This window comes from Pungitius pungitius, chromosome 2 (genome assembly GCF_949316345.1).
Source record: "Pungitius pungitius chromosome 2, fPunPun2.1, whole genome shotgun sequence".
In the NCBI taxonomy this organism is placed as follows: Eukaryota; Metazoa; Chordata; class Actinopteri; order Perciformes; family Gasterosteidae; genus Pungitius; species Pungitius pungitius.
The window spans coordinates 19,460,004-19,484,585 of record NC_084901.1 but is presented as its reverse complement, the minus strand read 5'-3'; the positions used below and the strand labels follow the sequence as shown (position 1 = coordinate 19,484,585).

General features: G+C 42.2%; 3 protein-coding genes across 13 annotated transcripts; 2 read left to right on the top strand and 1 right to left on the bottom strand.

Moving 5' to 3' along the window:
• Window positions 1-22: 22 nt before the first annotated feature.
• Window positions 23-3,613, bottom strand: clic2 (chloride intracellular channel 2). Its single transcript, XM_037462471.2, has 6 exons — window positions 3,308-3,613; window positions 2,067-2,176; window positions 1,754-1,879; window positions 1,549-1,649; window positions 957-1,138; window positions 23-610 (listed from the first exon to the last, which is right to left on the bottom strand). The coding sequence occupies exons 1-6, from the start codon at window positions 3,359-3,361 to the stop codon at window positions 449-451; spliced, it is 735 nt and encodes a 244-aa protein (XP_037318368.1). The 5' UTR covers window positions 3,362-3,613; the 3' UTR covers window positions 23-448.
• Window positions 3,614-5,835: 2,222 nt separating this feature from the next.
• On the top strand, window positions 5,836-9,803 carry si:ch73-335m24.2 (protein eva-1 homolog C). 5 transcript variants are annotated; one of them, XM_037460346.2, is made up of 9 exons: window positions 5,848-6,003; window positions 6,158-6,215; window positions 6,966-7,165; window positions 7,257-7,380; window positions 7,725-7,877; window positions 8,090-8,233; window positions 8,313-8,384; window positions 8,459-8,539; window positions 9,263-9,803. In XM_037460346.2, exons 2-9 carry the CDS (start codon window positions 6,170-6,172, stop codon window positions 9,646-9,648), a joined length of 1,206 nt encoding a protein of 401 aa, XP_037316243.1. In that variant the 5' UTR covers window positions 5,848-6,003; window positions 6,158-6,169; the 3' UTR covers window positions 9,649-9,803. The 5 variants fall into 5 exon arrangements, with proteins under 5 accessions (XP_037316240.2, XP_037316244.2, XP_037316245.2 ...); XM_062560572.1 differs by having other exon boundaries at window positions 5,869-5,892; window positions 6,040-6,215; XM_037460343.2 differs by lacking the exon at window positions 6,158-6,215 and having other exon boundaries at window positions 5,836-6,003.
• Window positions 9,804-9,954: 151 nt separating this feature from the next.
• Window positions 9,955-24,519, top strand: ocrl (OCRL inositol polyphosphate-5-phosphatase). Of its 7 annotated transcripts, XM_062560569.1 has the most exons (25): window positions 9,955-10,887; window positions 10,997-11,045; window positions 11,434-11,601; window positions 13,563-13,654; window positions 14,002-14,040; window positions 14,403-14,516; window positions 15,020-15,199; window positions 15,301-15,535; window positions 15,671-15,844; window positions 15,934-16,035; window positions 16,124-16,238; window positions 16,588-16,704; window positions 16,809-16,990; window positions 17,153-17,264; window positions 17,834-17,943; window positions 18,107-18,242; window positions 18,364-18,474; window positions 18,675-18,840; window positions 19,056-19,291; window positions 19,985-20,008; window positions 21,394-21,513; window positions 21,687-21,771; window positions 21,935-22,062; window positions 22,302-22,413; window positions 22,616-24,519. In XM_062560569.1, the coding sequence occupies exons 6-25, from the start codon at window positions 14,450-14,452 to the stop codon at window positions 22,738-22,740; spliced, it is 2,637 nt and encodes an 878-aa protein (XP_062416553.1). In that variant the 5' UTR covers window positions 9,955-10,887; window positions 10,997-11,045; window positions 11,434-11,601; window positions 13,563-13,654; window positions 14,002-14,040; window positions 14,403-14,449; the 3' UTR covers window positions 22,741-24,519. The 7 variants fall into 7 exon arrangements, with proteins under 7 accessions (XP_062416553.1, XP_062416554.1, XP_062416555.1 ...); XM_062560570.1 differs by lacking the exon at window positions 10,997-11,045; XM_062560571.1 differs by lacking the exon at window positions 11,434-11,601.
• The last annotated feature ends 63 nt before the right edge of the window (window positions 24,520-24,582 follow it).

Below are 24,582 nucleotides of genomic sequence, written 5' to 3'. Positions count from 1 at the left end.
ACACAAAATGAGTTGTGATAAATACATTTGATGTTCTTTATTAGTGTGATAGTGAGACAATTGAATCATATCAGGTACAGAAGTGTATTCAATGATTTGTATGGAAATGAACAGTTTGTGAAGCTTTCGGCAGCTCACACCAACACAAATCATATATGGATTTTAATTAGGGTGTTTTGATCATAAAAAGCCTGGAAAAATATATATTTACAATATAAATAAAAACATGAATTGCACATTTGGCCTTTTCCACGGTGCATGAAGGTACCAACTGTCTGAGTGACAAAGGATAAACAATAAAACATTTTGCTTCAGCGTGTCCAAAAGTCAGGTGAAAGTGTGTCGGATTCATTGCCACAGTTAATTCTTGTGGTTTGCAGCGGCTTCTGCCGATCGCCACCTTCACATGCCCGGTTACAATGAGTGAACACAGGACATTCATTACATTTTACTTCCTCTGCTTGGCAACGCTGAAGTAAGTTTTCTCGATCTCGATGTCGGCCGGACACGTCTGTTTGAACTCCTCTCTCTGATAAGCGTTCTGAAGGTATCGCCACACGCCTGTGAACTCGGCAGGAATGTCAAAGTCGCAGTACTTCTTGGAAGCGATCTGAAGAAAAATATGATGATTATACCTTAAGATCAAAAGAACTCAGATCATTTAACTCTAGAAAAAGTACCAAAACAATAATATATAATTACTCCATGTTATTATAAGTTTATAAAAACTGTAACTTTATTTTTAACTTTCATATGAATATAATAAACATTGAAATACTAAAATATGTATTTAGAATATGTATCTTTAACAATGCATTGTGTGTTTTCTATGTAAAATCCTAATTTGACAATATTATGTGGAGAAAAAAAAATCCCCTTAGTTTAAAGTACAATACAATGGAAATGCTGAGTAAGTAAAATTCCAAAAATGACCTCAAATGGAATCTGGTCTTTACCCTGATCACGTGCAGTTTGGGCAGCAGGTTGCAGTCGGCTAAGGTGAGCCGGTCGCCGTCCAGAAACTTCCTCTTGGAGACGGTGATGGTTTCTCTGGAGTTGAGGTCGATCTCTTCGGGGACGGGCGAGTTCAGGTAGATGTCCAGACGCTTGAACTCGCGCAGCAGGTTTTTCTCATGGACTTTAGGGTCAGAGACACAGATGTGTTGAGCGGGCGGTACTTCAAATTAAAATTTAGGGAGCTTGTACTTGTACTTTACATCAGAGTTACTCCACTACTTTAAAATCTGTACTTGTTACTAAGGGAAGTTCTCACATTGAAAATTCTATGTTGACTTTGTTGTCATTTTTATTCCGCCAAACCAAATATAGCTCCAACTCAACAGAAACATCATACAATGCTGCAAACACATCAATAAAAATAAACTGGAAATAAAAAAAACCTTAAGTACCGTCCTTAGTACTGAGTTCAACATCTAGTCCAGTGAAAACCCCTTGAAAAATGTACGAATCCCTTTTCTTTGCATTTTTACATCATGACCCTCAGTTAAGATCAAGATGCTCGATGAGGCGCGACGGTATTCGACTCACAGGTGTTGTTGGGACTGTTCTTGATGAAAGCAGAGAACTTTGCGAAAATGTCGGCACCCACGTCAAAGGACTCTTTGTTTAGCGGGCTGAGGTGAGGATACCTGCGGGGGGGGAGAAGGGAGAAACCTGGGAGTAAACCTCTCGGATGTGAATCAGCCTTCATCCATCAGCCGGGTATTTGTGTGCTGATTGAGGGAAACAATACCTGGGAGGGGCCAGTGTTTGTTCAAGAAACTCCTCAATTTTGATAAAGTCTGTTTTGAGGGTGCCGTTGTAGAGGAGGAAAGGAGGGTTGGTGCCGGGGGCCAGTTCTTTGAGCTCAGCTGGCTTCCTGGAGGACGGGGGGGGGGGGGGGGGGGGGGGGGGGGAAAGATGGAGAGGGTCAGATTCTGTTCGATGTATTCATGAAGTTTGTTCAATCAGATCGTTATCAAGCAGGTCGAAGCTTAAAGGCGCCTTGGTGATCGAGGTTGTCAGGAAGCGTTTTGGTTTTTTTAAGCAAGAGGAGGGGAACTTACTTCCTCATGTCAACAGTGGTCACTGTAAACTTGACTCCTTTCAGCCATAGAACCATGAAGAGCCTTTGACAGAAGGGGCAGTTCCCCACGTTCTCACCATCATGTCCAGCCTGAAAAAACACAGAAACTAATGTTTAGTTTAGTGGCGACATGAGCCACAAAGGTCCCATTTCACACCATTTTGCATTTGCTGATGAACGAGTGATTTCTGAAGTGAAAAGTGTGTCTGGGCGGGCTCCTCCAGGGGGGGCAAGACTGTGTTGTAGCGGAAAAAAGACACTTCTCTCTCTCTCTCTCAATTTTAAAGGACACTTGTGGATGTGTGATTTGTTTTCGTATAGGAAGTTATTTGAGAAGATTGATACTATTTTCACTTTTGTTTTCACTGCAGCTAAGGTTAGCTTTGCATAAACACTGGAAACACTTAGCCTTTCTCTGTCCAAAGATAAAAAATAACTGTCTAAAGCTACACAACTGTTTAGAAGTTGTTTGCTCTACCCGAAGAATGACAATCCATTTGAACCACGGCATTGGTATTGATTGTCTCATCTATTTTTTTAGGGTTGAAGCAAACATAAAAATAAAATAAATGTTTATTTTAAGCGACTGAATGTTGAATGTCTTATCTTATAGATAGATAATACATGTTTACAACTTGCAGTTACTTGTTTCATATATCAGAAGACGCAAAAAACAAGAACATAACGTTTCCACGTATAGCGTGAATATAATAAAGAGATCCTGATGTATGTAAATGGGTTAGTACTATTGGGCCGGGGGATTGCGTTTGTTTATTACCCATCATATGGGGAACCCTATGGGAATGTGTGCGTCAGTAAGGTGGGTGTGCCCGGCTCTGGCTGGAGGCCAGTCACCCTGCACGCTCTCAGCTCCGTCTGTGAGTGCCATGATAAGGTGGACTGTGTGAGTTCAGGGGTAGAAAATGTCCCGTGACCCTTGGATACAAACACATATGTAGAATAGGCATCTTCAGAAGGATCCAAAAGAGAGTTGCCCTCTGATTGGTCATGAAGCAAAATACTGTGGATTTCTACTATTTTACAATAATTGTGAGGAGCCAATCCTCTGTTTATTTTCTTCTCTCAGAGAGGATATAAAACAGGAAACTCAAGTTACAGTTCTTCTTTAGAGTGAAATCAGTTGTAATGGATATTCCCTCACATGTTGCAGCATACATATCCTTTCAAGTATTTAACAAAATTGAAAAAGAAATGACTGACCTTAATGAACAACTCAACGCTTGGCTCCTTCTCAGAGTCCTGCCGAAGTGCCATGTCGTCCCCCAAAAAGTGAAATTCACTTTCCTTCCCTCAAAAGCTTCCCCTTGAGTTCTTTGCACCCCAGAAATCCACCCACAGAGCTGAGTGGAGAGAGAGAGAAAGCTCTGAAAGCTGATAACAGAGCACTTGGACTGTGGTTTAAGGTGTCTCTGCGGTGGTGGCCGTCAGAAGAAAGTGCAACACTCCCCAGCTGGTTGTGTTTGGTCTGCGGGCTCCTTGAAGGCTATCGCCCTGAACATACTTCACTAGTCAGGAGGAGAGGGAGGACCCAGAGAGATGGGCGGGGTAGTCCCTCTTATAAAGCAGATGGCAAAATCTATGAGCTTAAAATAGGATCTACTGCATATTGTGACACACAGGAACTGATAACAGTCAACTCAAAACACTAAATTCAAACCATTTGTTTTGTTCACTTACACTCCAACAATGTGAGACGCTCCCTGCACCACTAAGCAGAAACAGATCAAACTCCTCATCTCATTTAACGGTGAGAAAGTCTCACATCTGGTTGATTTACACATAACACGTTTTTCTTTTGCTGATAGTGATGCAATAAATAAAAAAAAAGGTTTAAAAGTCATACGGATTCTTCATCAAATCTGTTTCATTCATTAACATGAATGTGTTAGTGTAACATGCTTTTAGTTTTTATGCATGAATAATCAGTTCTGCTTTTCATGTCATGTTGCTTAATCCCAAAGAAAGGTCAAGTTGGGTCTTTCAAGCAAGGATGGGGAATTTCTGTTTTTTTTAGTAATGCATCATGGTGAAGGGAATCCACTCAGTGTTGTCGGCATGAAACAAAAATGGTGAAGGGTTTCTTTAAATTAGCTTTTTTGCATAAGTAGAGAAGGCAAAGTATTTTCTGAAATCCTTTACACTTAAAACATTTAAAATTTGCTTGACCCACATATTTGCTGAGAGTTTGGGGAGGAGGTTTGGCTCAATGTTGTTTTTTCTTGCAAACTACAATCACTTACAGTAAAAAGGAAAAAGGAATGTTATGACAAAATCCCCATGTTGTGGTCCACACAAAGAAATGAGACATGCCTCATGGGCAGAATTATGCAATGCATTACTTGGAATGAATAAAAAAACAAGATACAAGGCTCAGCGCTCCATGAGGTTTGTTTTAAGTGGCTTCGTGCCATAAAAAAAAAAGAAATTCATCACGTTGAAATTCCTAACAATTCCAAGAAATTTGATGAATCACACTAGACCATCACAGAAAATCGGTGGCAGAGAACGTTGTTGAAAAACCCCACAAAGTGAGGGAGGTTTGTCCCGAGAGTTTTCAAATACCTGAAAGCTAACCTCCCTTCCCACACAGTGGTACCAACCCTCCTTCAAATAGAGGGCGTTGAGGGATAACTAGTCTCTTTATTGACACATCCTATGGGAGGTGAATGGAATTTTACTGGAGTGTAAGGTGGGAGTGTCACTCCTACTTGTGCACCTGATTAAAACGTGGCCTCCATAGCCTCCATTATTCCATGTGTTTATTGAAGCCTGCGTGATAAATTAGCAATCGCTGATATAAGTCAGTCAGAATAATTTCACAAGGACTATGTGTCAGTGTTTGGTTGGTATAACAACAGTCGCCACACACACACAGGATTGTGAAGGAGAGGGAACAATCAGAGAGGATACAACTCCAGTTCATTGCCAACTGGAACCAACTGATTCGGCCTCCGCAGAGTGGACATTTAACAGGAGAGATTTCCTGAGTGTTTCTGGGAAGAGAAAAAAAAAAACTTGACAGTGACCTTCACCTCCTCATCCTCCGGACAAAAAGATAGGAAAGCTGGTGTTGAGTTCCACATATCTCCACTGGACACACACACAGCCGCTGGAAGTGACATCCTGGAACAAGTGGCTTATCTCCATAAACAGGACCCTCGCTGTTGAAATCTGCAGTTCAAGAGAACGAGTCTTAATTTTGTCATTACAAGCACAGAGACAAGGTTTTTCTTTCACCAGTAGGCGTCTGCTCGTCTTGAGGATTCAACGGGACTGTGTTTTGTCATTTCTAAACAGACAAAGTTTTGGACACAGACGTTGAGTTTATTTTCCTTCATTCTTTCTTTCGATGTTTGAGGGAGGACGGGGTTAGCCTAGCTTTGCATAGAGACTAGTAGCCGTGGGCTGTAGCTAGCATGAACTGAACATGAATAAAAACCAAATTGAGCTTCCTTACACATATAAGATAAGTTCATAGCCTCCTCGCAGCTGCAGCTCCTAAACTCCGTACTGAAAATTGTGTTAATCCAATTGTGAAATAAAGAATCAAAGTGCATTATCAATACTACTTTGACAGTTGTCCTAATGTATTAATATGTATATATATATATATATGTATATATTGATACATATAGCTGAAGCAACACTGGCACTTCGATATTAACTGCAGCTCGCTCCAAGGGGGGGCGGCTGTTGGGTGTAAACACAATGGCATCATTGACCTACAGACCGCTCGCTCCCGGACAGTCAATCGCACAAAACAACTCAGTACGACGAACCCTGAGGTCGGTCATGCAGGAAATACACAATGACATCGCCGTGGCGCTACTGCTTGTTCTTATCTCTTCTTTCGGCTCTGAAGATTCACACCGCACATTCGGCTCTCGATTTGTCTCGTAAGTGCTTTTTGTGTCTCTAATTTCTTTTTCCAGGAGAAAGTAACAATGCTGACTGGTTACAATTCGGCTGTAAACTGTAACTGCAAAGGAAGCTTCTGATGGACATCAAGCATCCCCTAATCATCATCTTCACATCCTGCTTTCCAAACAGCTGGTGGAACTCATGCCGAAAGACCAGAATCAGGGTGAAGAGGCTCCTGAAGGTCCAGGTCCTGAACTTAGATATTCACAGAATAGATCCTCCCAAAGCATTACATAAACTACAGTTGTTTTGACTCTTGACCACAACGCATGATGGCTGACATTATGGTAACAATGAGTATGTTCAGACAGACAGTCAGAGCTAGGTTTTCTCTCTGACAAATCGATCACGAGCAGTGTATCTCTCTATCTGACCTCAGATAGAGGTTTCCATCTTTTTTGCGGCTGCAGGCTCTGAGGGGCCTAATAATAGTTCATTGTGAGTGAGCGCCTGGTACTGCCTCTCATTTGCTGAAGGAAGCTTCTCACTGCCATACACGCACACACACACGGACACAGACGATATGGGGGGGGGGGGGGGGGGCGGACTTGACTCACTATGCTCCCTTGTCTTGCATTTTCGTATGGAGTTATTGTGCAAACACTGTGTTGGAGAGCTGCACCCAGTGACTGGGACACCACCCAGGTGAGAACCAGGGCCCTAAATAGTGTATTATTTATAAGCAAGGGAGTCATCCAGTAGTTTCTAGAAGGAAAAACAATTGTCTGGTTAGCAATACCGCCAATCTGACACCCTGGTTTTATTGTTGCTCTTATTTATACATTTAAGGTCAAAGTGACATATCCAGCCACTGTGTTTGAGATAAGAATCCTACATCTAGCACCATTCCCCCCCTCCCAAAAATTTGTACTATAAATAACTTTAAAAGTATCTCTCACTTGAAGTGATTTTATAACCATCTTTTGTTCTTTCTCAGTTTACCTTCACAACATCCTGAAGAACCACACTGCTCACGCTTGTGAAGGAGACACGCTCGTCATCGAGTGTCCCTCGAGGACGTCCGTGGCCGTCGTCTCAGCTTTCTATGGACGACGTGTTCCCAATCAGCATTTATGTCCCTCGGCAAACACAACTGCGGAGGAGGACAAAGAATGCACCTCCCCAGTTGCTATCGAGGTAAACAAATCCACAGGGAGACAAACCTGAAATCAAGTCCAAAATGGCACCCTGACCCACACACAAGATGACACACACATTTTGCTCGCAGAAAGTGGAGTCAGAGTGCCGCGATCGGCGGTTCTGTCACATCCCTGTTTTAAGTCCGGTGTTTGGGCAGGACCCCTGTCCCCTCACCAGCAAGTACCTTCTAGTCTTCTACAAGTGCAGACCAGGTATGTCGCTATAGTCCTCCACTCAAGTGGACGACACTAGGTCTGAATACCAGTATATTAATCACATCACCGGTGTTGATGAGTTGAGTGTAAAGCAACTAGAATTGTGTGTTGTCCATGCGCAAGGAATCCTACATCAAATTAATTTCTACCAAGCACTAAAGTTTAGTTTGACAATGTCTACAGGACTATCTGACTTTTGTCAACAAATGTGACAAAACCGATGTAACCGGTGATTTTAAGGCTGTAACATAAGATCTGTTAATCGACAACTACAATAAAAAACTCAAACAATATGTTCTTTACCGTTCAATTGTTTATCAAAATACTTCTGCTTTTTTCAGAACACCACCGCACGAGGCTGGTGTGTGAAAATGAGCGACTGAGGCTGATGTGCAAAAACGAAACTGTCCTGGCGATCTACTCGGCCACGTTTGGACACCTGCTGCACGGCAGCCCTCACTGCCCTCAGGAACACGGATCACACGCGGACATGGGTCGGACACGGGGCGCTTTAGAGTCATCTAGTGGCACTAATTTGGAACAAATATCATTTCTATAGACAAAGTGGAGAATAATTCCCAGTTGTATTTATTAGCATTATTAGAGGATAGATTTTAAACCTGAGCCTGATGTTGCATTAATTGACTGATTTATTACAATGAACACATTACACTTATTCATTCATACTTTAATTCATTTATTCCAGAGTGTTTGTCCTCTTCGGCTCTGAGGAAAGTGTCACGCAGGTGTCACAGCAGAGCAAACTGCTCATTAGTGGCCGATACCCAAACCTTTGGGGACCCCTGCTTCCCCGGCACCAGGAAGCACCTGCGAGTCTCCTTCACTTGTGGTAAGACACAAACTAGGCGTGAACTGGGTGTGACACCGTTTTTTTGCATTAGGTAAAAAATCTAAAATGTTTCCTTCAGTGCCCAGGTATCTTCTGGAGGATGTGGGTCGAGGGTCAACGGATCCCTTCATGATCTCGGACTACACACATGGTGAGAGTAAGCAGAAAAGATGCACAGGTATTGTTGCATGCAGTAGACTGAGCCCAGACCCCTCTCACCTGCAGGTGGATGGTACACTGGCCCCACCTACAGGCCTCAAAACGTGCTCTTTACCAACTATCTGGAGATCATTGAAAAAATATTGGGTATGTCCGCTGATGCCTGCAAACGTCAGGCAATGGGTTGACTTCCTATTGTTGTTCTAGCTCATAAGTAAAGGGTTATACCAGTATTTTGGAACATGTTGGCTCAAAATATTTGTGTTCTTTTTGCCTGAATTTCTGCACAGACTATGATCCCCCCCCTCCCCTTGCCTACATGAAATGCCTCTCCTCCTTTGTGTGCAGTAACATATAGAATTTGCATTGATGCTTTGCATCACTGCATTTACCAAAATTATTTGCCAAATAGTACCGTTTTTGTCATGATATCAGTTCATTACAGTGTATTAAACTCAACCTCCACATGCTGCTAAGGTGTTCCTTTTTTGTAAAGGTTACATAAAAAATATAATACGGTTGAAAGCTTTGATTTGTTTTTTAGGAGTTCACGTGTTGGTGGGAAAACGCAAACATCCATTCTGTAAAAGAATAGCCGACATGGACACAGAATCTCTGAACCCGATTGCAACCTCTATTAGGAGTTGTCAATACATTTGCTTGTTTTTAACCACATGACAAGGCAAAGAGTAATAGACAAATTATTTTCATTTCTCAAATGCCTTCTTTGATTGAGTTTGATTTTCACACAGTACAGAAAGGAAATGGGGTTGGTGGCTGATTGGTGAATTCTATTCAAGTTTCGGTAAATTGTGAGCAGTACATTTCTTACTTATTTTGATGATCATGGCATGCATCCATCTCTTCCAGATTTCCCAGAGCGTGTTGCTCTGTACTTTGTCTCCGGCATCTGTGCTGGTCTGGTGTTCCTGCTCTGCCTGTTCGGTATACGGTCCACACTGGTGAAGGATGTTAAAAACCTGGTTGCTGACCTGAAGGAGGAGTTGAAGGCGTCTCGCAGAAAGCGCAAGGAGCTCATGGAGGACCTCTTCGACGATGACATCTCAGACACGTCGTCCTTCCGTCACCTCACACAGTCCTACCGAACGGCAGAAATCCTCAGTGCTTCCACATTGGCGGTGGAGATGGTTGACCGAGAGCCGGAACAGACGAGGGCTCTGCCCAACGGAGACATCTGGCCACATCGAGACTCAAGCCCTTACGCCATTCATAAGATTAAAACGTACAACAACTGAGAAAAGTCAAATGTATGAGTGACTACTACTTTGAAAGCATACTTGTGGAATGATTTAAGTTGTGGACTGAAATGACATACATTTATTTTAATTATCCATGTACGTAGTCAGTCATGGCAAAGTGACTAACAATAAAGAGTGAGCTATACAAAATCCTAATGTGTTGGATTAATTACAATCTTTATTCAGATTAACATCACACAATATGCTAATTCAATTCAATTTTAAACCAAATAATGATTCAGATCCTGCCTCAAATAATATTATTTCAACTGTTGTTTCGGTCCTTGAACGTCATCCACTTTATTTTAGGGTGATTGTACTTATCTATTTGACAGCTGTAGCTAGAAGTTTGAAAAACAAATTAATTCATGATATAAAAAATATTTGACATTTGTTAATCCTAAATAGAATTGCAATATCTATTTGTATAGTATTGCAACAAATGAATAGTTTCATTATGGAATGGTCTGCTATTTATTTTCTAAACTAATCTATTGATTTCTTGGTTTGTAAAAAGCCTAAAAATAGTGAGAAATGTAAACACAATCATAAAGAGGTTAAAGTCACATTATTGACAAAATAAATTAATTTTATTTGGAGAAGCAGCAAATTCGTAAAGAAGCAACACATTCGTAAAGCTGCAAAATCCAATGATTTTGTATTTGTATGGTTGTCATTTCCGTCATATGTCACATATGTGTAGCTGCATGTATCAAAATAAAAAATGTGTCACCTTCATCGATGGGGCTTGGGACGCATCTTTATTCCTCCGGTCCAAACTCCGAGGCAGAAGGTGGCGTCATTTACAATGCAACGTTAGCTCTTAACTCAAGATGTGGGACAGATGAGGGAGGCAGTGCGCTCCGCAAACTCTCCACGGTCTCGTCTGATAGCTAACGCTAGCTTAAACCAGCCATGTAACGTCAGTCGGCCAACCTGTTCCCCGACGGAGACCATAAACCTTTCAACGCTTTTGAAGAATAGAGATTACTTATCGGGGTATCGTGACTTCCGGACTCTAATGAACATCCCTGGCGGCATCCACCACCACCAACAACAACAACACCACCATCCATCCATCATCACCGCCGCTGGCTAACAAGCGGTTAGCATTAGCAACACTCAGCTGTCACTCCGGAAGGCCGCTGCACCGGGTGGAGATTTAACTTTCTCTCTCCTGGACCGAATCAACGCCAAGTCGCTATTTAATGATAACTTGCTGTTTGTCATAACCCGGTAAGAATGGAGTCGTCTTTGGGGATAAGCGACGAAGTGTGCTTGGCAATATCCTTTTCAATGAAGTTACAATCTTATCTGTATGAGTGTGTTTCTTTTCTTTTTTTAGCTCCAGTTGCGTTAGCTTGTTGGCTAACGTTAGCCGTGACGTCAGATATGTGAGTTAACGTCAGTTAATTCGGCTAATTTGACAATTAAATAACAAGTTGACAGCGTAAAGCAACTTGAGCTAGCAGTCGCTGGTTCACTCATAAGAGTTAATTTTCCCCGTTTGTTTTTAACCAACGTTACAGCCAACTTTGAGTTCAGTTCACTAGTATAGCTCATCTTAGCTCACGAATGTTAAATTAAACCACATTGTTCTTTAGCAGAAATGTCACGATATTGTAACATTGGCTGCCACTAACCAACTCGGCCCTTTTCTTATTCATCAGTGCTGTTTGGCCTGTTCTTTCCTCACGTTAATTTGCCTCTGAATCATTCAACAAGCATGGCTCCTTCTAACAAAGACCACCCCCTCTTGAGTGTCTGTCTGTCTGTCTGCAGCTGTGGGAAATGACCTCTCAGTGCTTGTGATGTCCACGAAACATTCTCATCCTCAGTCCAAAAATAATTCCTTGATTGTGATGCTCACACCGTGAAAGTTCAGGAGCTGAGGGCTGGCCAGAAGGAGCCCAGACTACTGTCACTAATTGAGAGCAGGGGCGCGTTTGTGTAAGTATCAGACAACCTGGTGACTGAATATATCAATGTGTTTCTGTCACACCGGAGCTCAATGCAGATTTAGACGTTCATCGGCTGCTTCCACTTGCTGAAGCTTTCGTTTTATTCAGATGAATTCCAAGTTATTTTAGCTTTCATTGCGTCAGGTGGTTCCGCAATTTGGTTTTTCTTTGTCGCTTTTTTTAAGGGTAATATGGCTTTTAATGTGCTATTTAAGGGGTTTAGCCTCGGAGCATCAAGGTGATTTGTATTGTACAATTTCAAGTTTATAGGGGTTGGTTGGCCCTATAGAATGAATACATTTTAACAGCAAATTACAAACCGGTTAAGGCTCCTGTAAGAAACAACGGCCAATATTTAGCATTTTTAATGCCTTTGTTTTGCATCATTACTTAACCCGAGGACCTGCAAAATACGTTATAGTCTTAAAGGTTATAGCAAAAATAAATGTTCAGTGTCTCCAGCTGAAATGAATTAGTTGCTGTGTGGATCAGTGAATTCCACTGACCTCCTCTACAAATGTCAGAACAGTTCTCTCCATGGAGCTATAGTGATTTGAGTTATGTTTTAGCCCTGGTCAGGACATCTTTTAGCAGTTGTTTTGGTAAAGGGAATGCGGTTGGGTGTTTTTCTAAATGACGAGTGTTGTTTGTGTTTGTAGCAATTTGTGGCAAAAGAACAGCTAGAGTGAGGGCGAAAGCAATTACTCCTACCAGCAGTCAGCTCACCATCGATTATCCAGAATTCTTCCACATAGTCCCTGACGGTAATCAGACTCACATGGGCACCCGGGCTATGTCCTCCGCTAACTGTGTTAAACGCACTCAACGGAGGAGTCACAGAGACCAGGTGCTGTCAGGATTTCAGTTGGTTCTTCACCGACATCTTCATCACAACCCGTAAAAGGGTCATTTGTTGACACTTCAGAATGAAACATGACGTTATCACAAGGTGAACAAAATAATAGAAAAAGCACATTACAATGCAACAACCCTCCAGTGAATATAACATCAATTTTCCACTTTGGTTTTATTTGTTCATCTTTGAGACTGAATATAAGTGTTGCTCATCAAACCTCTTATTATTATTATTCATAGTTATATAGTTTTACATGTAGCGTTGGTATTTTAAAGACATGCATGCAAGCTAATTTGCAGTTATAAAACAGGTACAAAAAAATGTATTTCAATGACGTCAGGCGTCCAAAAGAGGTTCAAAGAGTATCGATAATATAAGTAAACTGTTATGAGGCGTTTCTATTATTTTGTCCGTGCTCTTAAGGAGATCTGTGCATTTGAATGTAGCTAGCTACATCCCAGGGATCTTTGCAGACTCAGGAGAACTGTGAGTTCCTCTGGCACAGCAGAGCTGACTCATTTTCCTTTCTGCAACGGTAATCTGACTTAGTGGGAGGTGGCGGGGAAGTGTGGGCAGTGCACAGCAAGCTTGCATTGACCCTCGTTATTAGTCAACCATTGTTCGAGAGTGAAATATGACCTCGCCTACGCTAACCCACATCACAGATTAGAATCTGCTTCTGTTGAGTATTTAACGACTCAAAGCTTCGCTCCTCTGAAAGTCTGCCAGCATGCTACACTGGACTCTTTTAGTCAAGACATGTCTGAAGCAGCACGCTTGTTGCTTAAATGTTAACTTATTTAACTAAAATTGAATGGCCTGCAAAAATGGACTTAATGAAATTTTGCATGTGTGCATGTCCCTTTCTGATTTATGTACATCTTGATGTTTAATCCCCTAATTATTATGATCTAACCCCAATTGTACATCAACCCCATTTTGAATGACAATTATGTGTTTTTTATGAGAACAACAACAAAATAGTTGCAGTCTGTCTGCACATGCTTTGTGTTTCAGAGGCTTCCACTGATCTTAAATTATATTAAACACGACAGAGATGATGTTAAGTGGAACTCTGTGCTGCTCTCGTCTAGATTGGCTGTTTTGGCCACCCCTGATGCTGTTGCGTCTCGTCCAGTGGCTCAGCTGTCTATTCCCATCAATGGTCATTTTGAAATTGTGCGAGGTATGTGTGTTCTTCAAATGTAGTGTTTTGACTTCGTTACGTAGAATCAAATGTCCACGACTGTTAAATTGCCAGCCGCTGCAGGCTATTGAAAATGTTGATGCATCAAACTGTGTTTGTGATTCCTTCCCAATAGTGACGGCATGTTTGTGAAGTATGTTCGCTCCTCGCCTTCTTTAAACAAAGCCGTACATAAAAGTGTTACTGTTTACTCAGGGTTACGTCACTGTGGAATCCAGGCGACCAGAAATCCACCGACCGTTGACATTTTTTATTACTCCTTTAGTTTGTCTTCACCTTTGAACTGCACAAGCACCGTTCAAGCTCTCTTTCCTCTTTCATTTCAGAGGCTGAAGAGGCTCTTCTTATTAACTTATCAGTAGCTTGTAAGTATGTTTCACCTATCTTCAAAAACTATTTGTCGTTCTCAAATGGAGATTATACAGAAAATGTTGTTTTGATCCTTCTTTCAAGCCGGATGGAATACAATGAGCCCATATTATGGCAACAAAAGCAGGCTGAAACCAGGCATTTATTGCAACACAGTCCCATTTTTAGTGCATGTCTTCAGCTTAATGCTGTCTTTTCCTTTTTAGTTAGTAGCAGTCAAGGGTTACCAGCGCTCTCTTTTAAGAATGCTGTGTCGGTTTACTATTAAATCACTTTGCTCTGTTTTCCCGACAGTCTACATTTCTACTCGTAAGTCAACATGTTTGCAAGGCTTTGTGCTTTCTGTACCCCCGTCAAGCCGGCATTAGGATACGAATCAAAGGAGATAGGGCTCCAGAGCTGCTGATGGAACTCCAGGACGATGATCGGACTCAGACTTTCTTAACCCAGGTGATGAGTGCACAACAACAAGGTAAGATGGTACATTATTTATCACTCATCTAACATTTATTCACCGTGGGTACGTTACACCACTCGCTGATTTCCTGTCTGTACCCCCCACCCAACACTAGTGGAGAGAGTCACTGAGCTGCATTCCAATGGATCATATACCGAGACGGTTATTTAATTAATTATCAAATTGAATTTATCGTCCAGTTATTATTTCTGTACTACAATTGTATCTCGACAGTAATACTAATTGTACAGTAATCAGCAGGACACCAGGGGAACTGTCCTCTTGCTGCCTTATATCCACCTGCCTCTTATCAGCTAGTATAATCTGCTTTGTGTAATGACGGCGTTGCTCTTCCTTTTTTATTTATTTTTAAATTCTGTTCAATCTTGGGCAAGCTGTTGAACATTTGAATGATTATTTTGTCTCTTAAAATGATCTCTGGAGGAGTATGGTTGTATTTGAGTATTGATCATTGTTTATTGTTTGCTTCTTTCTGACAATGCGGTTTATTTTTTCAGTTGAATCCAAACTCCCAAAACCCAAAGCGATGGAGCCCTTTGCATCGACAGCCCCCACCCCACCGCAAAGAGCAAACAAGGCCGCTAACTCTGTGGGCTCCGGAGTCAACCCCCCAAAATCTACCAATGCACTGCCTCCCAACCTCAACAACAGCAGGTCATTAAATCAGACCAAGACAGGTAATATACAAGCACACTGTGCTTCCACTCAGAAGAAAGCATCAAGGATAACTACTTTGGTAACATCATTTTCTGTTGCTGTTTTGATTGAATCCTTGAAGATCTAGTTCAATCACTTGCCTCCGACTTTGGCTTTGAGGACCAGTTCAATCAAGCTCTCAAAGTGGAGGAAAAGAAGAACCACCAGAATCGCATCGTTGCTGTGAGGGAGCCTCCGCCGATTCCCCCTCTACCTCCGCGCAAAGCCTCCTACGCGCCATCCAATCCTCTGCCTGCTGTGCCGAGCCCCAAAGACAGAGCTGTCTCCCTGCAGACCAAAGACCACTCCAAACCAGAGTAAGCTGGCACCTCATCGGAGTTTACAGGAAACACCGGAAACGGCTGAAAATAGTTTGGTTATTTTATAACTGGCTCATTATCTATCCAAAACGCTTCCAGTGCTAAATGTATATTTACTTTTTCCCCTTCCAGTAGTTTTAGGTCAGGGTATGACGGCATGGACAGGCCAACGTCTTGGTCCGACAGCCCCACCACCAACAGCATGAGACAGGCCATGTCTTCCAGCCCGGCAGGACAAAGAGAATACCTCGTCAAACACCGCCTGGGTAAGAAAGAGAACGAGTATGTGGACCTCAAGACCTACAGGTGAGAGGGGCTTCATCATTCTGTATATTGTTATAGCAATAAAATCATAACTCAATACTGTGCGTAACTACTATTCATTTTGAAAAAAGGTTTTTCACCGGTACGTGGAACGTGAACGGCCAGGCTCCAGACAGCAGCCTCGCGCCGTGGCTCTGCTGTGATTCAGAACCGCCGGATATTTACGCTCTGGGGTCAGTGACAATTTTCTCATGACGTTTTCTAACCGTGCAGCAATGCACCCCGTCCTCGTCTCTAACATCAAAACATTCAATGATACAGTTTTCAAGAGTTGGACTTGAGCACCGAAGCTTTCTTCTACATGGACTCGTCCAAGGAACAGCTGTGGGTGGAAGCGATGGAGAGGAGCTTGCACCCAAAAGCCAAATATAAGAAGGTAAGTAGAGAAAAAGAGAGAGAGTGCCTCCTGTCATAACTCCCTTGTTTCCTTGGGAAAGAAAGTAAAAAGCAACACTAATTAAGATATTTCTGTTTTTGAATCATATGCAAATTTGCTAAAAATGCTACATAAATAAAGCCATTTATATACACACTGGACCGCATTCACATGGTATCCGATATGAAAACAATCTGTCAAAGTAGTCGTATTGCCTGCAGTTATTTTATAAACAGCAACGATTGTTTAGCCAGCGATTGTCCGACCATTCAGAATTTGCTTGGGCAGAGGCCGATCAACCAGAAGATTGTAGCTGTTTTAAGTCTTGTGCTTTTCTTAATGTCTACAGGTCCGAATCATACGCCTTGTTGGGATGATGCTCGTGGTGTTCGTCAAAAAGATTTACAAGAACCACATAAAAGAAGTGGCTGCTGAGCATGTGGGGACCGGAATCATGGGGAAAATGGTTTGTTCACACTGCACTCACTACACTGCCTCAAAATGCACCTTGTGATAAACAATCAAGAGATAAATGTGCCATTGGTCTTCCTCATGTTTCCAATTTCTCAGGGGAACAAAGGAGGCGTGGCGGTGAGGTTTGTTTTCCACAACACCAGCTTCTGCATCGTCAACTCCCATCTAGCTGCACACGTGGAAGACTTTGAGCGCCGCAACCAGGACTACAAAGACATCTGTTCCCGCATGACCTTCCACTTACTGGACCACCCCCCTCTCAATATCGTCAAGCACGAGTACGTTCCTCTGCCATTCATTCAGTGAGAGCGTTTTACACGCCTCGTTTGCGCTTGTGCCATACGCTTGAGGGTTTGTCAAAAATGTTTACATGCAGCAAACAATTTTTTTGATATTTCCAGTATTTGTTTTTAACTATGGCTGTCTCGTTTGTGTTTCAGTGTGGTAATCTGGCTCGGGGATTTAAACTATCGTCTGTGCTTGTACGATGCTGCGGACGTCAAACTTCACATTTCTCAGAATGAGCTAAAAAGGCTTCAGGACGTTGATCAGGTAAGAAACTATTGAAAAAAACTTGTATCTTCAAAAACACAGACGACTAAGGCTTATGTCTGCAGTTTCCCTCATTGGCTCAATTTATGTATCAACTAATTTTGACACAAAAGAACCCTTTTTGCGGGGAGGGGGCACTTATAGCGGTAAATCCCCACAAAATAAACAATTGGAAATCATTTGGGACCTGCAAATTAGACTTTTTGTTACACTTCACTAGATGAGAGTTTTGTAAATTGATCAACAATTATCCATATCCCAATTGTAATGTATTGGATGTTTTGAAAAGAACCACATTCCTTTTGTGTATATTTGTGTCCTGTGTGAATTAAATATTTGACAAATTAAAAGCATTTTTTATTGCAAAATTATGAGATTTTCCCAGAAATAGGAATTACTAACTGCTTGTTATTATCCATTTAGAAAATGTAGCGGGGAATTGTTTCTTGACATAAGGTTTCATCACAATATGATTCTATAAATGATCACATTGAACTATAGCCCAGCCATACATTAAACACCCATTAAGCAAATAATGGCTTTTAATGTTGCCACTTTTCTTTGTGTAGTTAAACATTCAGAGGCGGACAAAGAAAGCCTTCACAGACTTCATGGAGGGAGAAATCACCTTTATCCCCACATACAAGTATGACCCCAAAACGGATCGATGGGACTCGAGGTACCTTTTTTTTTTTTTTGTCATGATTTTGCTTCTCAAACTTACTGCAGGATTGGTGTTGCTTTTCCTCTGTTCTTTTTTTCCCCCTCTCTTTGGAAACCTGATAACATGTACGCATCTGATGATTTAACTTTGCCTCTGAAACTGTGGCCGTCTGCTGCAGCGGGAAGTGCCGTGTCCCGGCTTGGTGTGACAGGATCCTGTGGAGAGGAAACAATGTCAAGCAGCTCCAATATCGGAGTCACATGGAGCTGAAAACTAGTGACCACAAGCCCGTCAGCGCTCTCTTCAGCGTAGGGGTGAGAAAGATGTTGTCAAATAAAAAAAACCTCAACTGACAGTTTTTTTTTTTTTTTTTGTTCAAACATGCACGGTTTCGCTATTCAGTCTGATTAAGAAGAGCTGTGTGTTTGCATCCAGGTTAAGGTGGTAAATGAGCCGCGCTACAAGAAGGTGTTTGAGGAGATTGTTCGGGCGATGGACAGAATGGAGAATGATTTCCTTCCATCTGTAACCCTGGACAAGAGAGAGGTATAAAAAAATGTCCCCTTATACACATGCTATCATTATACTGACAATTATCCCCCCCCCCCCCCCCCCCCTTCTCAATGACCTCATCTCACACACTAATCCCCGGTAACCTTATAAACAGAGTAGCCTGTTGTCATTTCTCCTGATGGTGGAATAAAGCTTCTGGTGAATCTGCTCTTTCTCCCTTCCCTGTTGTGCAGTTCACGTTTGCTAATGTGAAATTCCGGAAGCTTCAGAGGGAGCGCTTCGTAATAACAAATGACGGGCAGGTCCCCTGTCACTTTGCCTTCATCCCAAAACTCAATGACTCGCAGTATTGCAAGCCTTGGCTCCGGGCCGAGCCCAGCGACGGATTCTTAGAGCCGAGTGAGTCTGAAAAACTCCCTTCTTCATTTCGACTGCCTTTAGGCTTGTTAACTTGAACTTTTATATTTGTTATCTTGCAGTACGTTTGTATTTTTTCAGGAAACATTTTGCTGTTACGTGTGCCGCTGTAATAGTCATTTGACTATTGTGCGGGACAATTCCGTTCACCCTTTCCCTTTTGTTGCATTAAAACCCTGACTTATCCTCCTGCGCAGATGAGACCTTGGAGATCTATCTGGACGTGTATGTCAGCAAGGACTCTGTCACGCTGCTGAACTCTGGAGAAAACGCCATCGAGGACATCCTGGTGCTCCATTTGGACCGTGGCAAGGACTACTTTATTACCATCTCTGGCAACTACCTGCCCAGCTGCTTCGGCACCTCACTGGAGACCCTGTGCCGCATGAAGAAGCCCATCAGAGAGATCCCCATCACCAGACTAATTGACCTGGTGAGAGAAAGGAAAAGCATATTATACATGTGTCAGGATTCGTGACCAGAGAAGTATTATTTTCCTACGGTTAGTTGCAGCTCTGTTAGTTGCAACTCGGTTCTACACGCGGCAGTAGAACAGAGTTTGATGGCTGCGCCTCATTCTGTAACTATTCACCACCCTGAAACCTGAGCAGGGACACGTGAGCGCTTGTCCCCTCCCTCAGGCTAAACCTAGCCACTGAGGGGGAACTATATTTGGGGGGGGGGGCAAAAAGAATGTCTCAACCTGTATATTTCTGGCCGAAAGGGGCCACGGGGAAGTGACAAAAACATGGGAAGAAAGCTCTTAGAGACCAGGGACAACTGACTCAGGTTAGGCCGATGTTGGTGCTTTTATAAATAGACTCCTCCGGTCTTCACACAATCTCCTCCGTCTGCCCATATTCTATTTTTTTACCTACTCTGATTTTGCTTTGGAATATACTATATATATCATTTTGTTATCTTATTTCTTTTGAAGCTATTCATTTTCCCCACTGGCTTGGTGCATTTGCTGAATTACTTATGCAAGAGAAATCCATAATCTTGTGATTCTGTGTTCATGCATACTTCTTCTATCTACTTCTTTTGTTTCCTTTCATCGCCTCTAATTGCCTTGATCATTCCTTTCCAACTCTCCACTGTGGTTGTGGGCTGACTTCTTGCTCAGGGAGAGGACAGCTACATGGAAAAGGTAAAATATTAGCTTCATACAGATTTGCCATCGAGAAAATCAATATTCCCTCAGTTAAAAGACCGAGCATGTGCTTTATGACACTTTATCGACCTTCCTCAGTCACTCACGTCATAAAGATAAAGTGGTTATGGTATTATTTGACTCATTCATGTGAGGAAAGGAGGTCAACAAGTGGCTCCAGTGTGGCCTAAATCATCTTAATGTCTAACTCAAACCATAAAGATTCACATGCTTTTGTAATTTTGATTAATGCGTTAAATGGATGGACCATCTGTTTTTTAAATTGTTGTTTAAACAGCCAGCAAGCAGAAAGTAATGAAATAGTTTTTCTTTAATTCATATCTTTCTTAGTTCTGGATGCAATAGGTCTCTGCTAGTGGGGGCTTGTTGCTTTGGTAACCAGTGTGAGGCATGATTTTGAAGACTTATCAGACTATAAAATGTAGATGGGAGATTTTTCTAGATGTTGGAGAGCGCCATGTTAGCTGTTTCACCTTGCTTTCAGGATATTCTTTTCTTAGCTCTATTTCCAACCTTAATGAGTCACAAGGGTATAATCTGATTTTTGGAAAGTAAGTAGCAAAGTGTGCTTACTACAATGTAGGGCTATTCCTTTCACATGCAGTCCATATGGGCTACAACAATCTGTCCTTTTGGTTTATTTAGGAAGTGGTTTCTCTAGCTAGTCAGAAAATGGATTCGGTGCCTTTTCTCTACATCAAAGAAAGCTGAATTTGGGCCACAATCTTTAACCCAAAAGCAATCCTAGATCAGTCCATTCCAGCTCCGTTTTTAATATATGTGTGTGTGGGCAGACCAGTCACCCCTTAAATCCCCCCCTGGCCTATTAAGGACAGGGTGCACCAGTGCAATGAGACTCAAAACACATGCAAACGCACCAGATTTCACAGGTGGTTTCCTGGACTGCGCAGCCCCTCCGTACACATTAAAGATAATAAGAAGTTGTAGCTTCCGGCAGTATTAGTGTCTGGCTTCGTTAAAGGCCCACTCCAGTAGTCCTCGTTCTTTGCAGTATTTCAAGCTGTGGTTATTTTTGGACTGCTCTGGTTTTTCAAGGAAATCCATTTTACATTTAATGTGATATCCAGCTCCTTTTTCCTTTTTAAAAATGGCTCACCTTCATTCGCGCTTCAAGACCCTGCAAAAAACCCCAACCTCAATTTAGCTCTTACTCCATCATTAATTGATGAGGTGTCTCATGTGCAGTCACTCCAGGAGCCTCTATGAACCACACGGCATGGTCATGCTTTCAATGATTCACTGGGAATAACTGGGGGGCAGAACAATGGTTTATTATTGCAGAACTACACTAATATTCTGTCACTGCCTCTATTTGAGTGTACTGTGTTGTCTCTGATCAGGAAAAGTCAAAGATGAGTTTCCTGATGGTGGAGGGTTCAAGTACCGAGGACAAACCTCTAAAGATCCCCAAAGAAGTCTGGATTCTTGTCAACCATCTCTTCACCAAGTCCTGTGATCAGGTGAGAGGCTACAACTGAAAAAGAGAACTTGTGTCAACTGGTTAAACACTGGCCTCAACAGCGGAAGTTCACAACACTGGTGTTGACCCCTAAGTTTGAGGGATATCTAGTGATGCCGATTGGACCCAGAGGTGTTCTTAAATGTTCCGTATTTGTCTCTGTGCGTCTCCCAGGAGGACTTGTTCCAGACACCAGGACTGCAAGACGAGCTGCAGAGCATCATTGACTGTCTGGACACCAGCATCCCGGACTCCATCTGTATCCTTGTCTGCGATCACTGAAGTGCCAAACTAAAGACACAAAGAGACACAATATGTCTCAATATATAGCAAGTTATCATGTAGCCTTTGTAGGCGTTAGGTGGTTCAGATTAATTCACAGCGATCCGTATTTGCTTGTTGGTCCTTAACTATTTGTCTAGCTGGTTGTAACCACTCTGTCGCAGAGGCTCTGCTGATCTTCTTGGAGGCCTTGCCGGAGCCCGTGTTGTGTTATGAACTCTACCATCGGTGCCTGGAATGCGCTCACGACAGCCGCCTCTGCAAACAGGTGCCATTAAAGGGGCCATTCTGATTATTTTTTTTTTTCAGATTGGGCTCTATGTGATTTATTACACAGCTGTGGGTCAGCCGCCAGTTTGGAGAAGCGGACTAAATCACTGTTCTGAATTTGTTTTATTCAACTGTATAGAAAAGAGTGTAGAACTGCTGTGTTTTTGCTCCGCGAGGTCACACTTACGCTCTGCACACACTGATGTGTGTGACTAATCTTTCTCCACTTTTTCACAGTTGATCTCCCAGTTGCCCCGAGCTCACCGCAACGTGTTTCGCTACTTGATGGCTTTTTTGAAGGAGCTTCTCAAGCACGCGCACAACAACAACCTAACGGCCAGCCTCATAGGTATGCAAAGGACCTCCTGCCTCAATGTGCTACAGCCAGTTCAGCGCCTGTAATGCCTATCCGTCAGTCAGCAAACCACACGGGTCGGCTACAGTGACACGAATGTGTTAATGGTCTTTACACAGCACATGTAAAACGGTTTACTTTTACTTGATAGGAACCTCTTTGCTTGACCTCCATTGTCCTGTTCTCTTTATTTTAGCTACACTCTTTGCCAGCCTCCTCATCCGACCCCCTCCCAACCTGATGGGAAAGCACACGCCACACGAGCGTCAGAAAGCCATCGACTTCATCCTGGGCTTCCTGATGGCGGGAGACGAGGAATAAAAGAGAACGGCGGTACCTCGGCATGTCGGCCGGGTTTGGAGCCGAGTCCCGACCGGCCTTTCTGTTGGACCTGAACTAAACTGTGTTTTATCACCTATTGGAGACCAGTGCAGTGCACCCAACCTTTTCACAAACGTTCATCGGAGAGGTACTCAACGCTGCATTAGATGTGTGGGATTTGACCCAAGTGTCATCTCTCCAGCTTGCTGGATTTGGAAGCACTTGGGATAGGTTTGAACTGATGCCTATTCACTTGTACGACCCCCTGGCCCCGTGGCTCCCGGCCGGATCGTCCTTGTCCTCAGCTTAAACTTCTTCTTAGGTTAAAATGCCAAAACAACTGCTGAGCCGTCAGTGATGAGAATGTGAAAACACTATGTGCTATGTAGATTCTAAGCGAAAGGCTCAATTACACTAAAGAAGAAACTATTTCCTGAAGCTTTAAGACATAGACTGAATAAATATAACAATATAATGCATTAATCAAATGGGATCATTTTGGATATTAATCACTAAGAATGCTTAAGCTTTAGATAAATCCCGACAATCATCTGTTTTAAATGAGGGGACAATATTATAGATATCTTCAATAACTATTTGTTACCATATTCATTGTATTTTAACTGTTATTTATTTGTTTTTCTTGAAAGTTTGACACATCTGAATATTTTCAGTTTTCTACTAAATTTATTTTCACCTATTAATGCTTTTAAGATATTCATTGCTTATATGTATCATCCTACTGTGGAAAAACTTCCTGAGTGTTTGGTTTGACTCGCACCTCGCTTTGCCAGTTCTACATAGAGTTACAAAACAAGTACGTTGACACACTAACTTCCTGGTTAACCGGAATCGAGCGAGGCGCCGCCCTGAGGCTCCTGACGTCTTCAGTGATGTAGTCATTGTTTCCCCGCTCCATGGGTATTTGACTGTTGTCATGGTGACGCAAATCTGTGATGGTGTCTACAGTGAAGTGTTACTGTCCATGTCAGTGTTTTTTTTTTTTTTTACTACATGTCTTTTTCCTCACTTCTGCCACATGTTGAAGCCCATTTGTCGTTGTTTCTGTGTTCCCTTACTGGTGAATCCAGATGAGTGTCATTTGTGTAAACCTTTCTCATTTGTGGTACTGAGGACTTTCTACAGTCACGGTTGTGAAACATGCCGTCGTTATTGAAATAAGGAACTGTTTATAGCAGAGTGTCATTTCCTCTTTTACAGTTGAAGCGATGTCAGCGTTATTTTTTTTCGACGTAAGTGTCCCTTTGAGCCCGGAGGTTTTCTCCTTCGATGCTTCATGAGATTATGAGGATTTAATTTTGGGACATTATGTAATGTTACAACACTGACACTCTTAGACACTTATAGAACTTGCGTTAAAGGTGCTCTATCATTGCATATTTCTTTCTGTCTGATTGCCATCAATTCACTAAGTTGTGATTTGTTTTTATCAACCGTAGCTTTGACCAAAGGTGGCTCGACCCTGAATGAATAGTTCTTGGTGATTCAGATCTGAGAGATCCATTTTACAAAAGCCCTTTATTGTTATTGTGTTAAACACCCGATCAATATATTCAATAACTAATAATTTCAAGTGTTTTCTTGTCCCACTTTATCTTTGAATGTATTTATGTGGATCCATTTAGCTTCTCCGTCTTCAGTTTTGTCACATTTTGATCATGCATCTAAGGTACATGAGGAAACACTTGCACCATGTTTTCCCCTTTCATATATTTGGTGCTTTTAATTTATTTAATAGAAATAAAACTGTCATAAGCCGTTTTGTTTTCCCATTGAAGTCTGTGTTTTTATTGACTGCTCTGCTGTTTTGATAAACAGTTG

Excerpts from the sequence above, each read along its gene's own strand:
- clic2 (XM_037462471.2), bottom strand. The coding sequence starts at position 3,361 with ATGGCACTTCGGCAGGACTCTGAGAAGGAGCCAAGCGTTGAGTTGTTC. Across the intron at positions 2,177-3,307 it reads GCGTTGAGTTGTTCATTAAG|GCTGGACATGATGGTGAGAA; the intron begins GTCAGTCATTTC and ends GTGTTTTTTCAG. Across the intron at positions 611-956 it reads CCAAACTGCACGTGATCAGG|ATCGCTTCCAAGAAGTACTG; the intron begins GTAAAGACCAGA and ends ATTTTTCTTCAG.
- si:ch73-335m24.2 (XM_037460343.2), top strand. The coding sequence starts at position 5,916 with ATGACATCGCCGTGGCGCTACTGCTTGTTCTTATCTCTTCTTTCGGCT. Across the intron at positions 7,381-7,724 it reads CTTCTACAAGTGCAGACCAG|AACACCACCGCACGAGGCTG; the intron begins GTATGTCGCTAT and ends TGCTTTTTTCAG. Across the intron at positions 7,878-8,089 it reads CGGATCACACGCGGACATGG|AGTGTTTGTCCTCTTCGGCT; the intron begins GTCGGACACGGG and ends CATTTATTCCAG.
- ocrl (XM_062560565.1), top strand. The coding sequence starts at position 10,894 with ATGGAGTCGTCTTTGGGGATAAGCGACGAAGTGTGCTTGGCAATATCC. Across the intron at positions 18,841-19,055 it reads CGACGGATTCTTAGAGCCGA|ATGAGACCTTGGAGATCTAT; the intron begins GTGAGTCTGAAA and ends CCTCCTGCGCAG. Across the intron at positions 21,772-21,934 it reads CAGCATCCCGGACTCCATCT|CTGGTTGTAACCACTCTGTC; the intron begins GTATCCTTGTCT and ends CTATTTGTCTAG.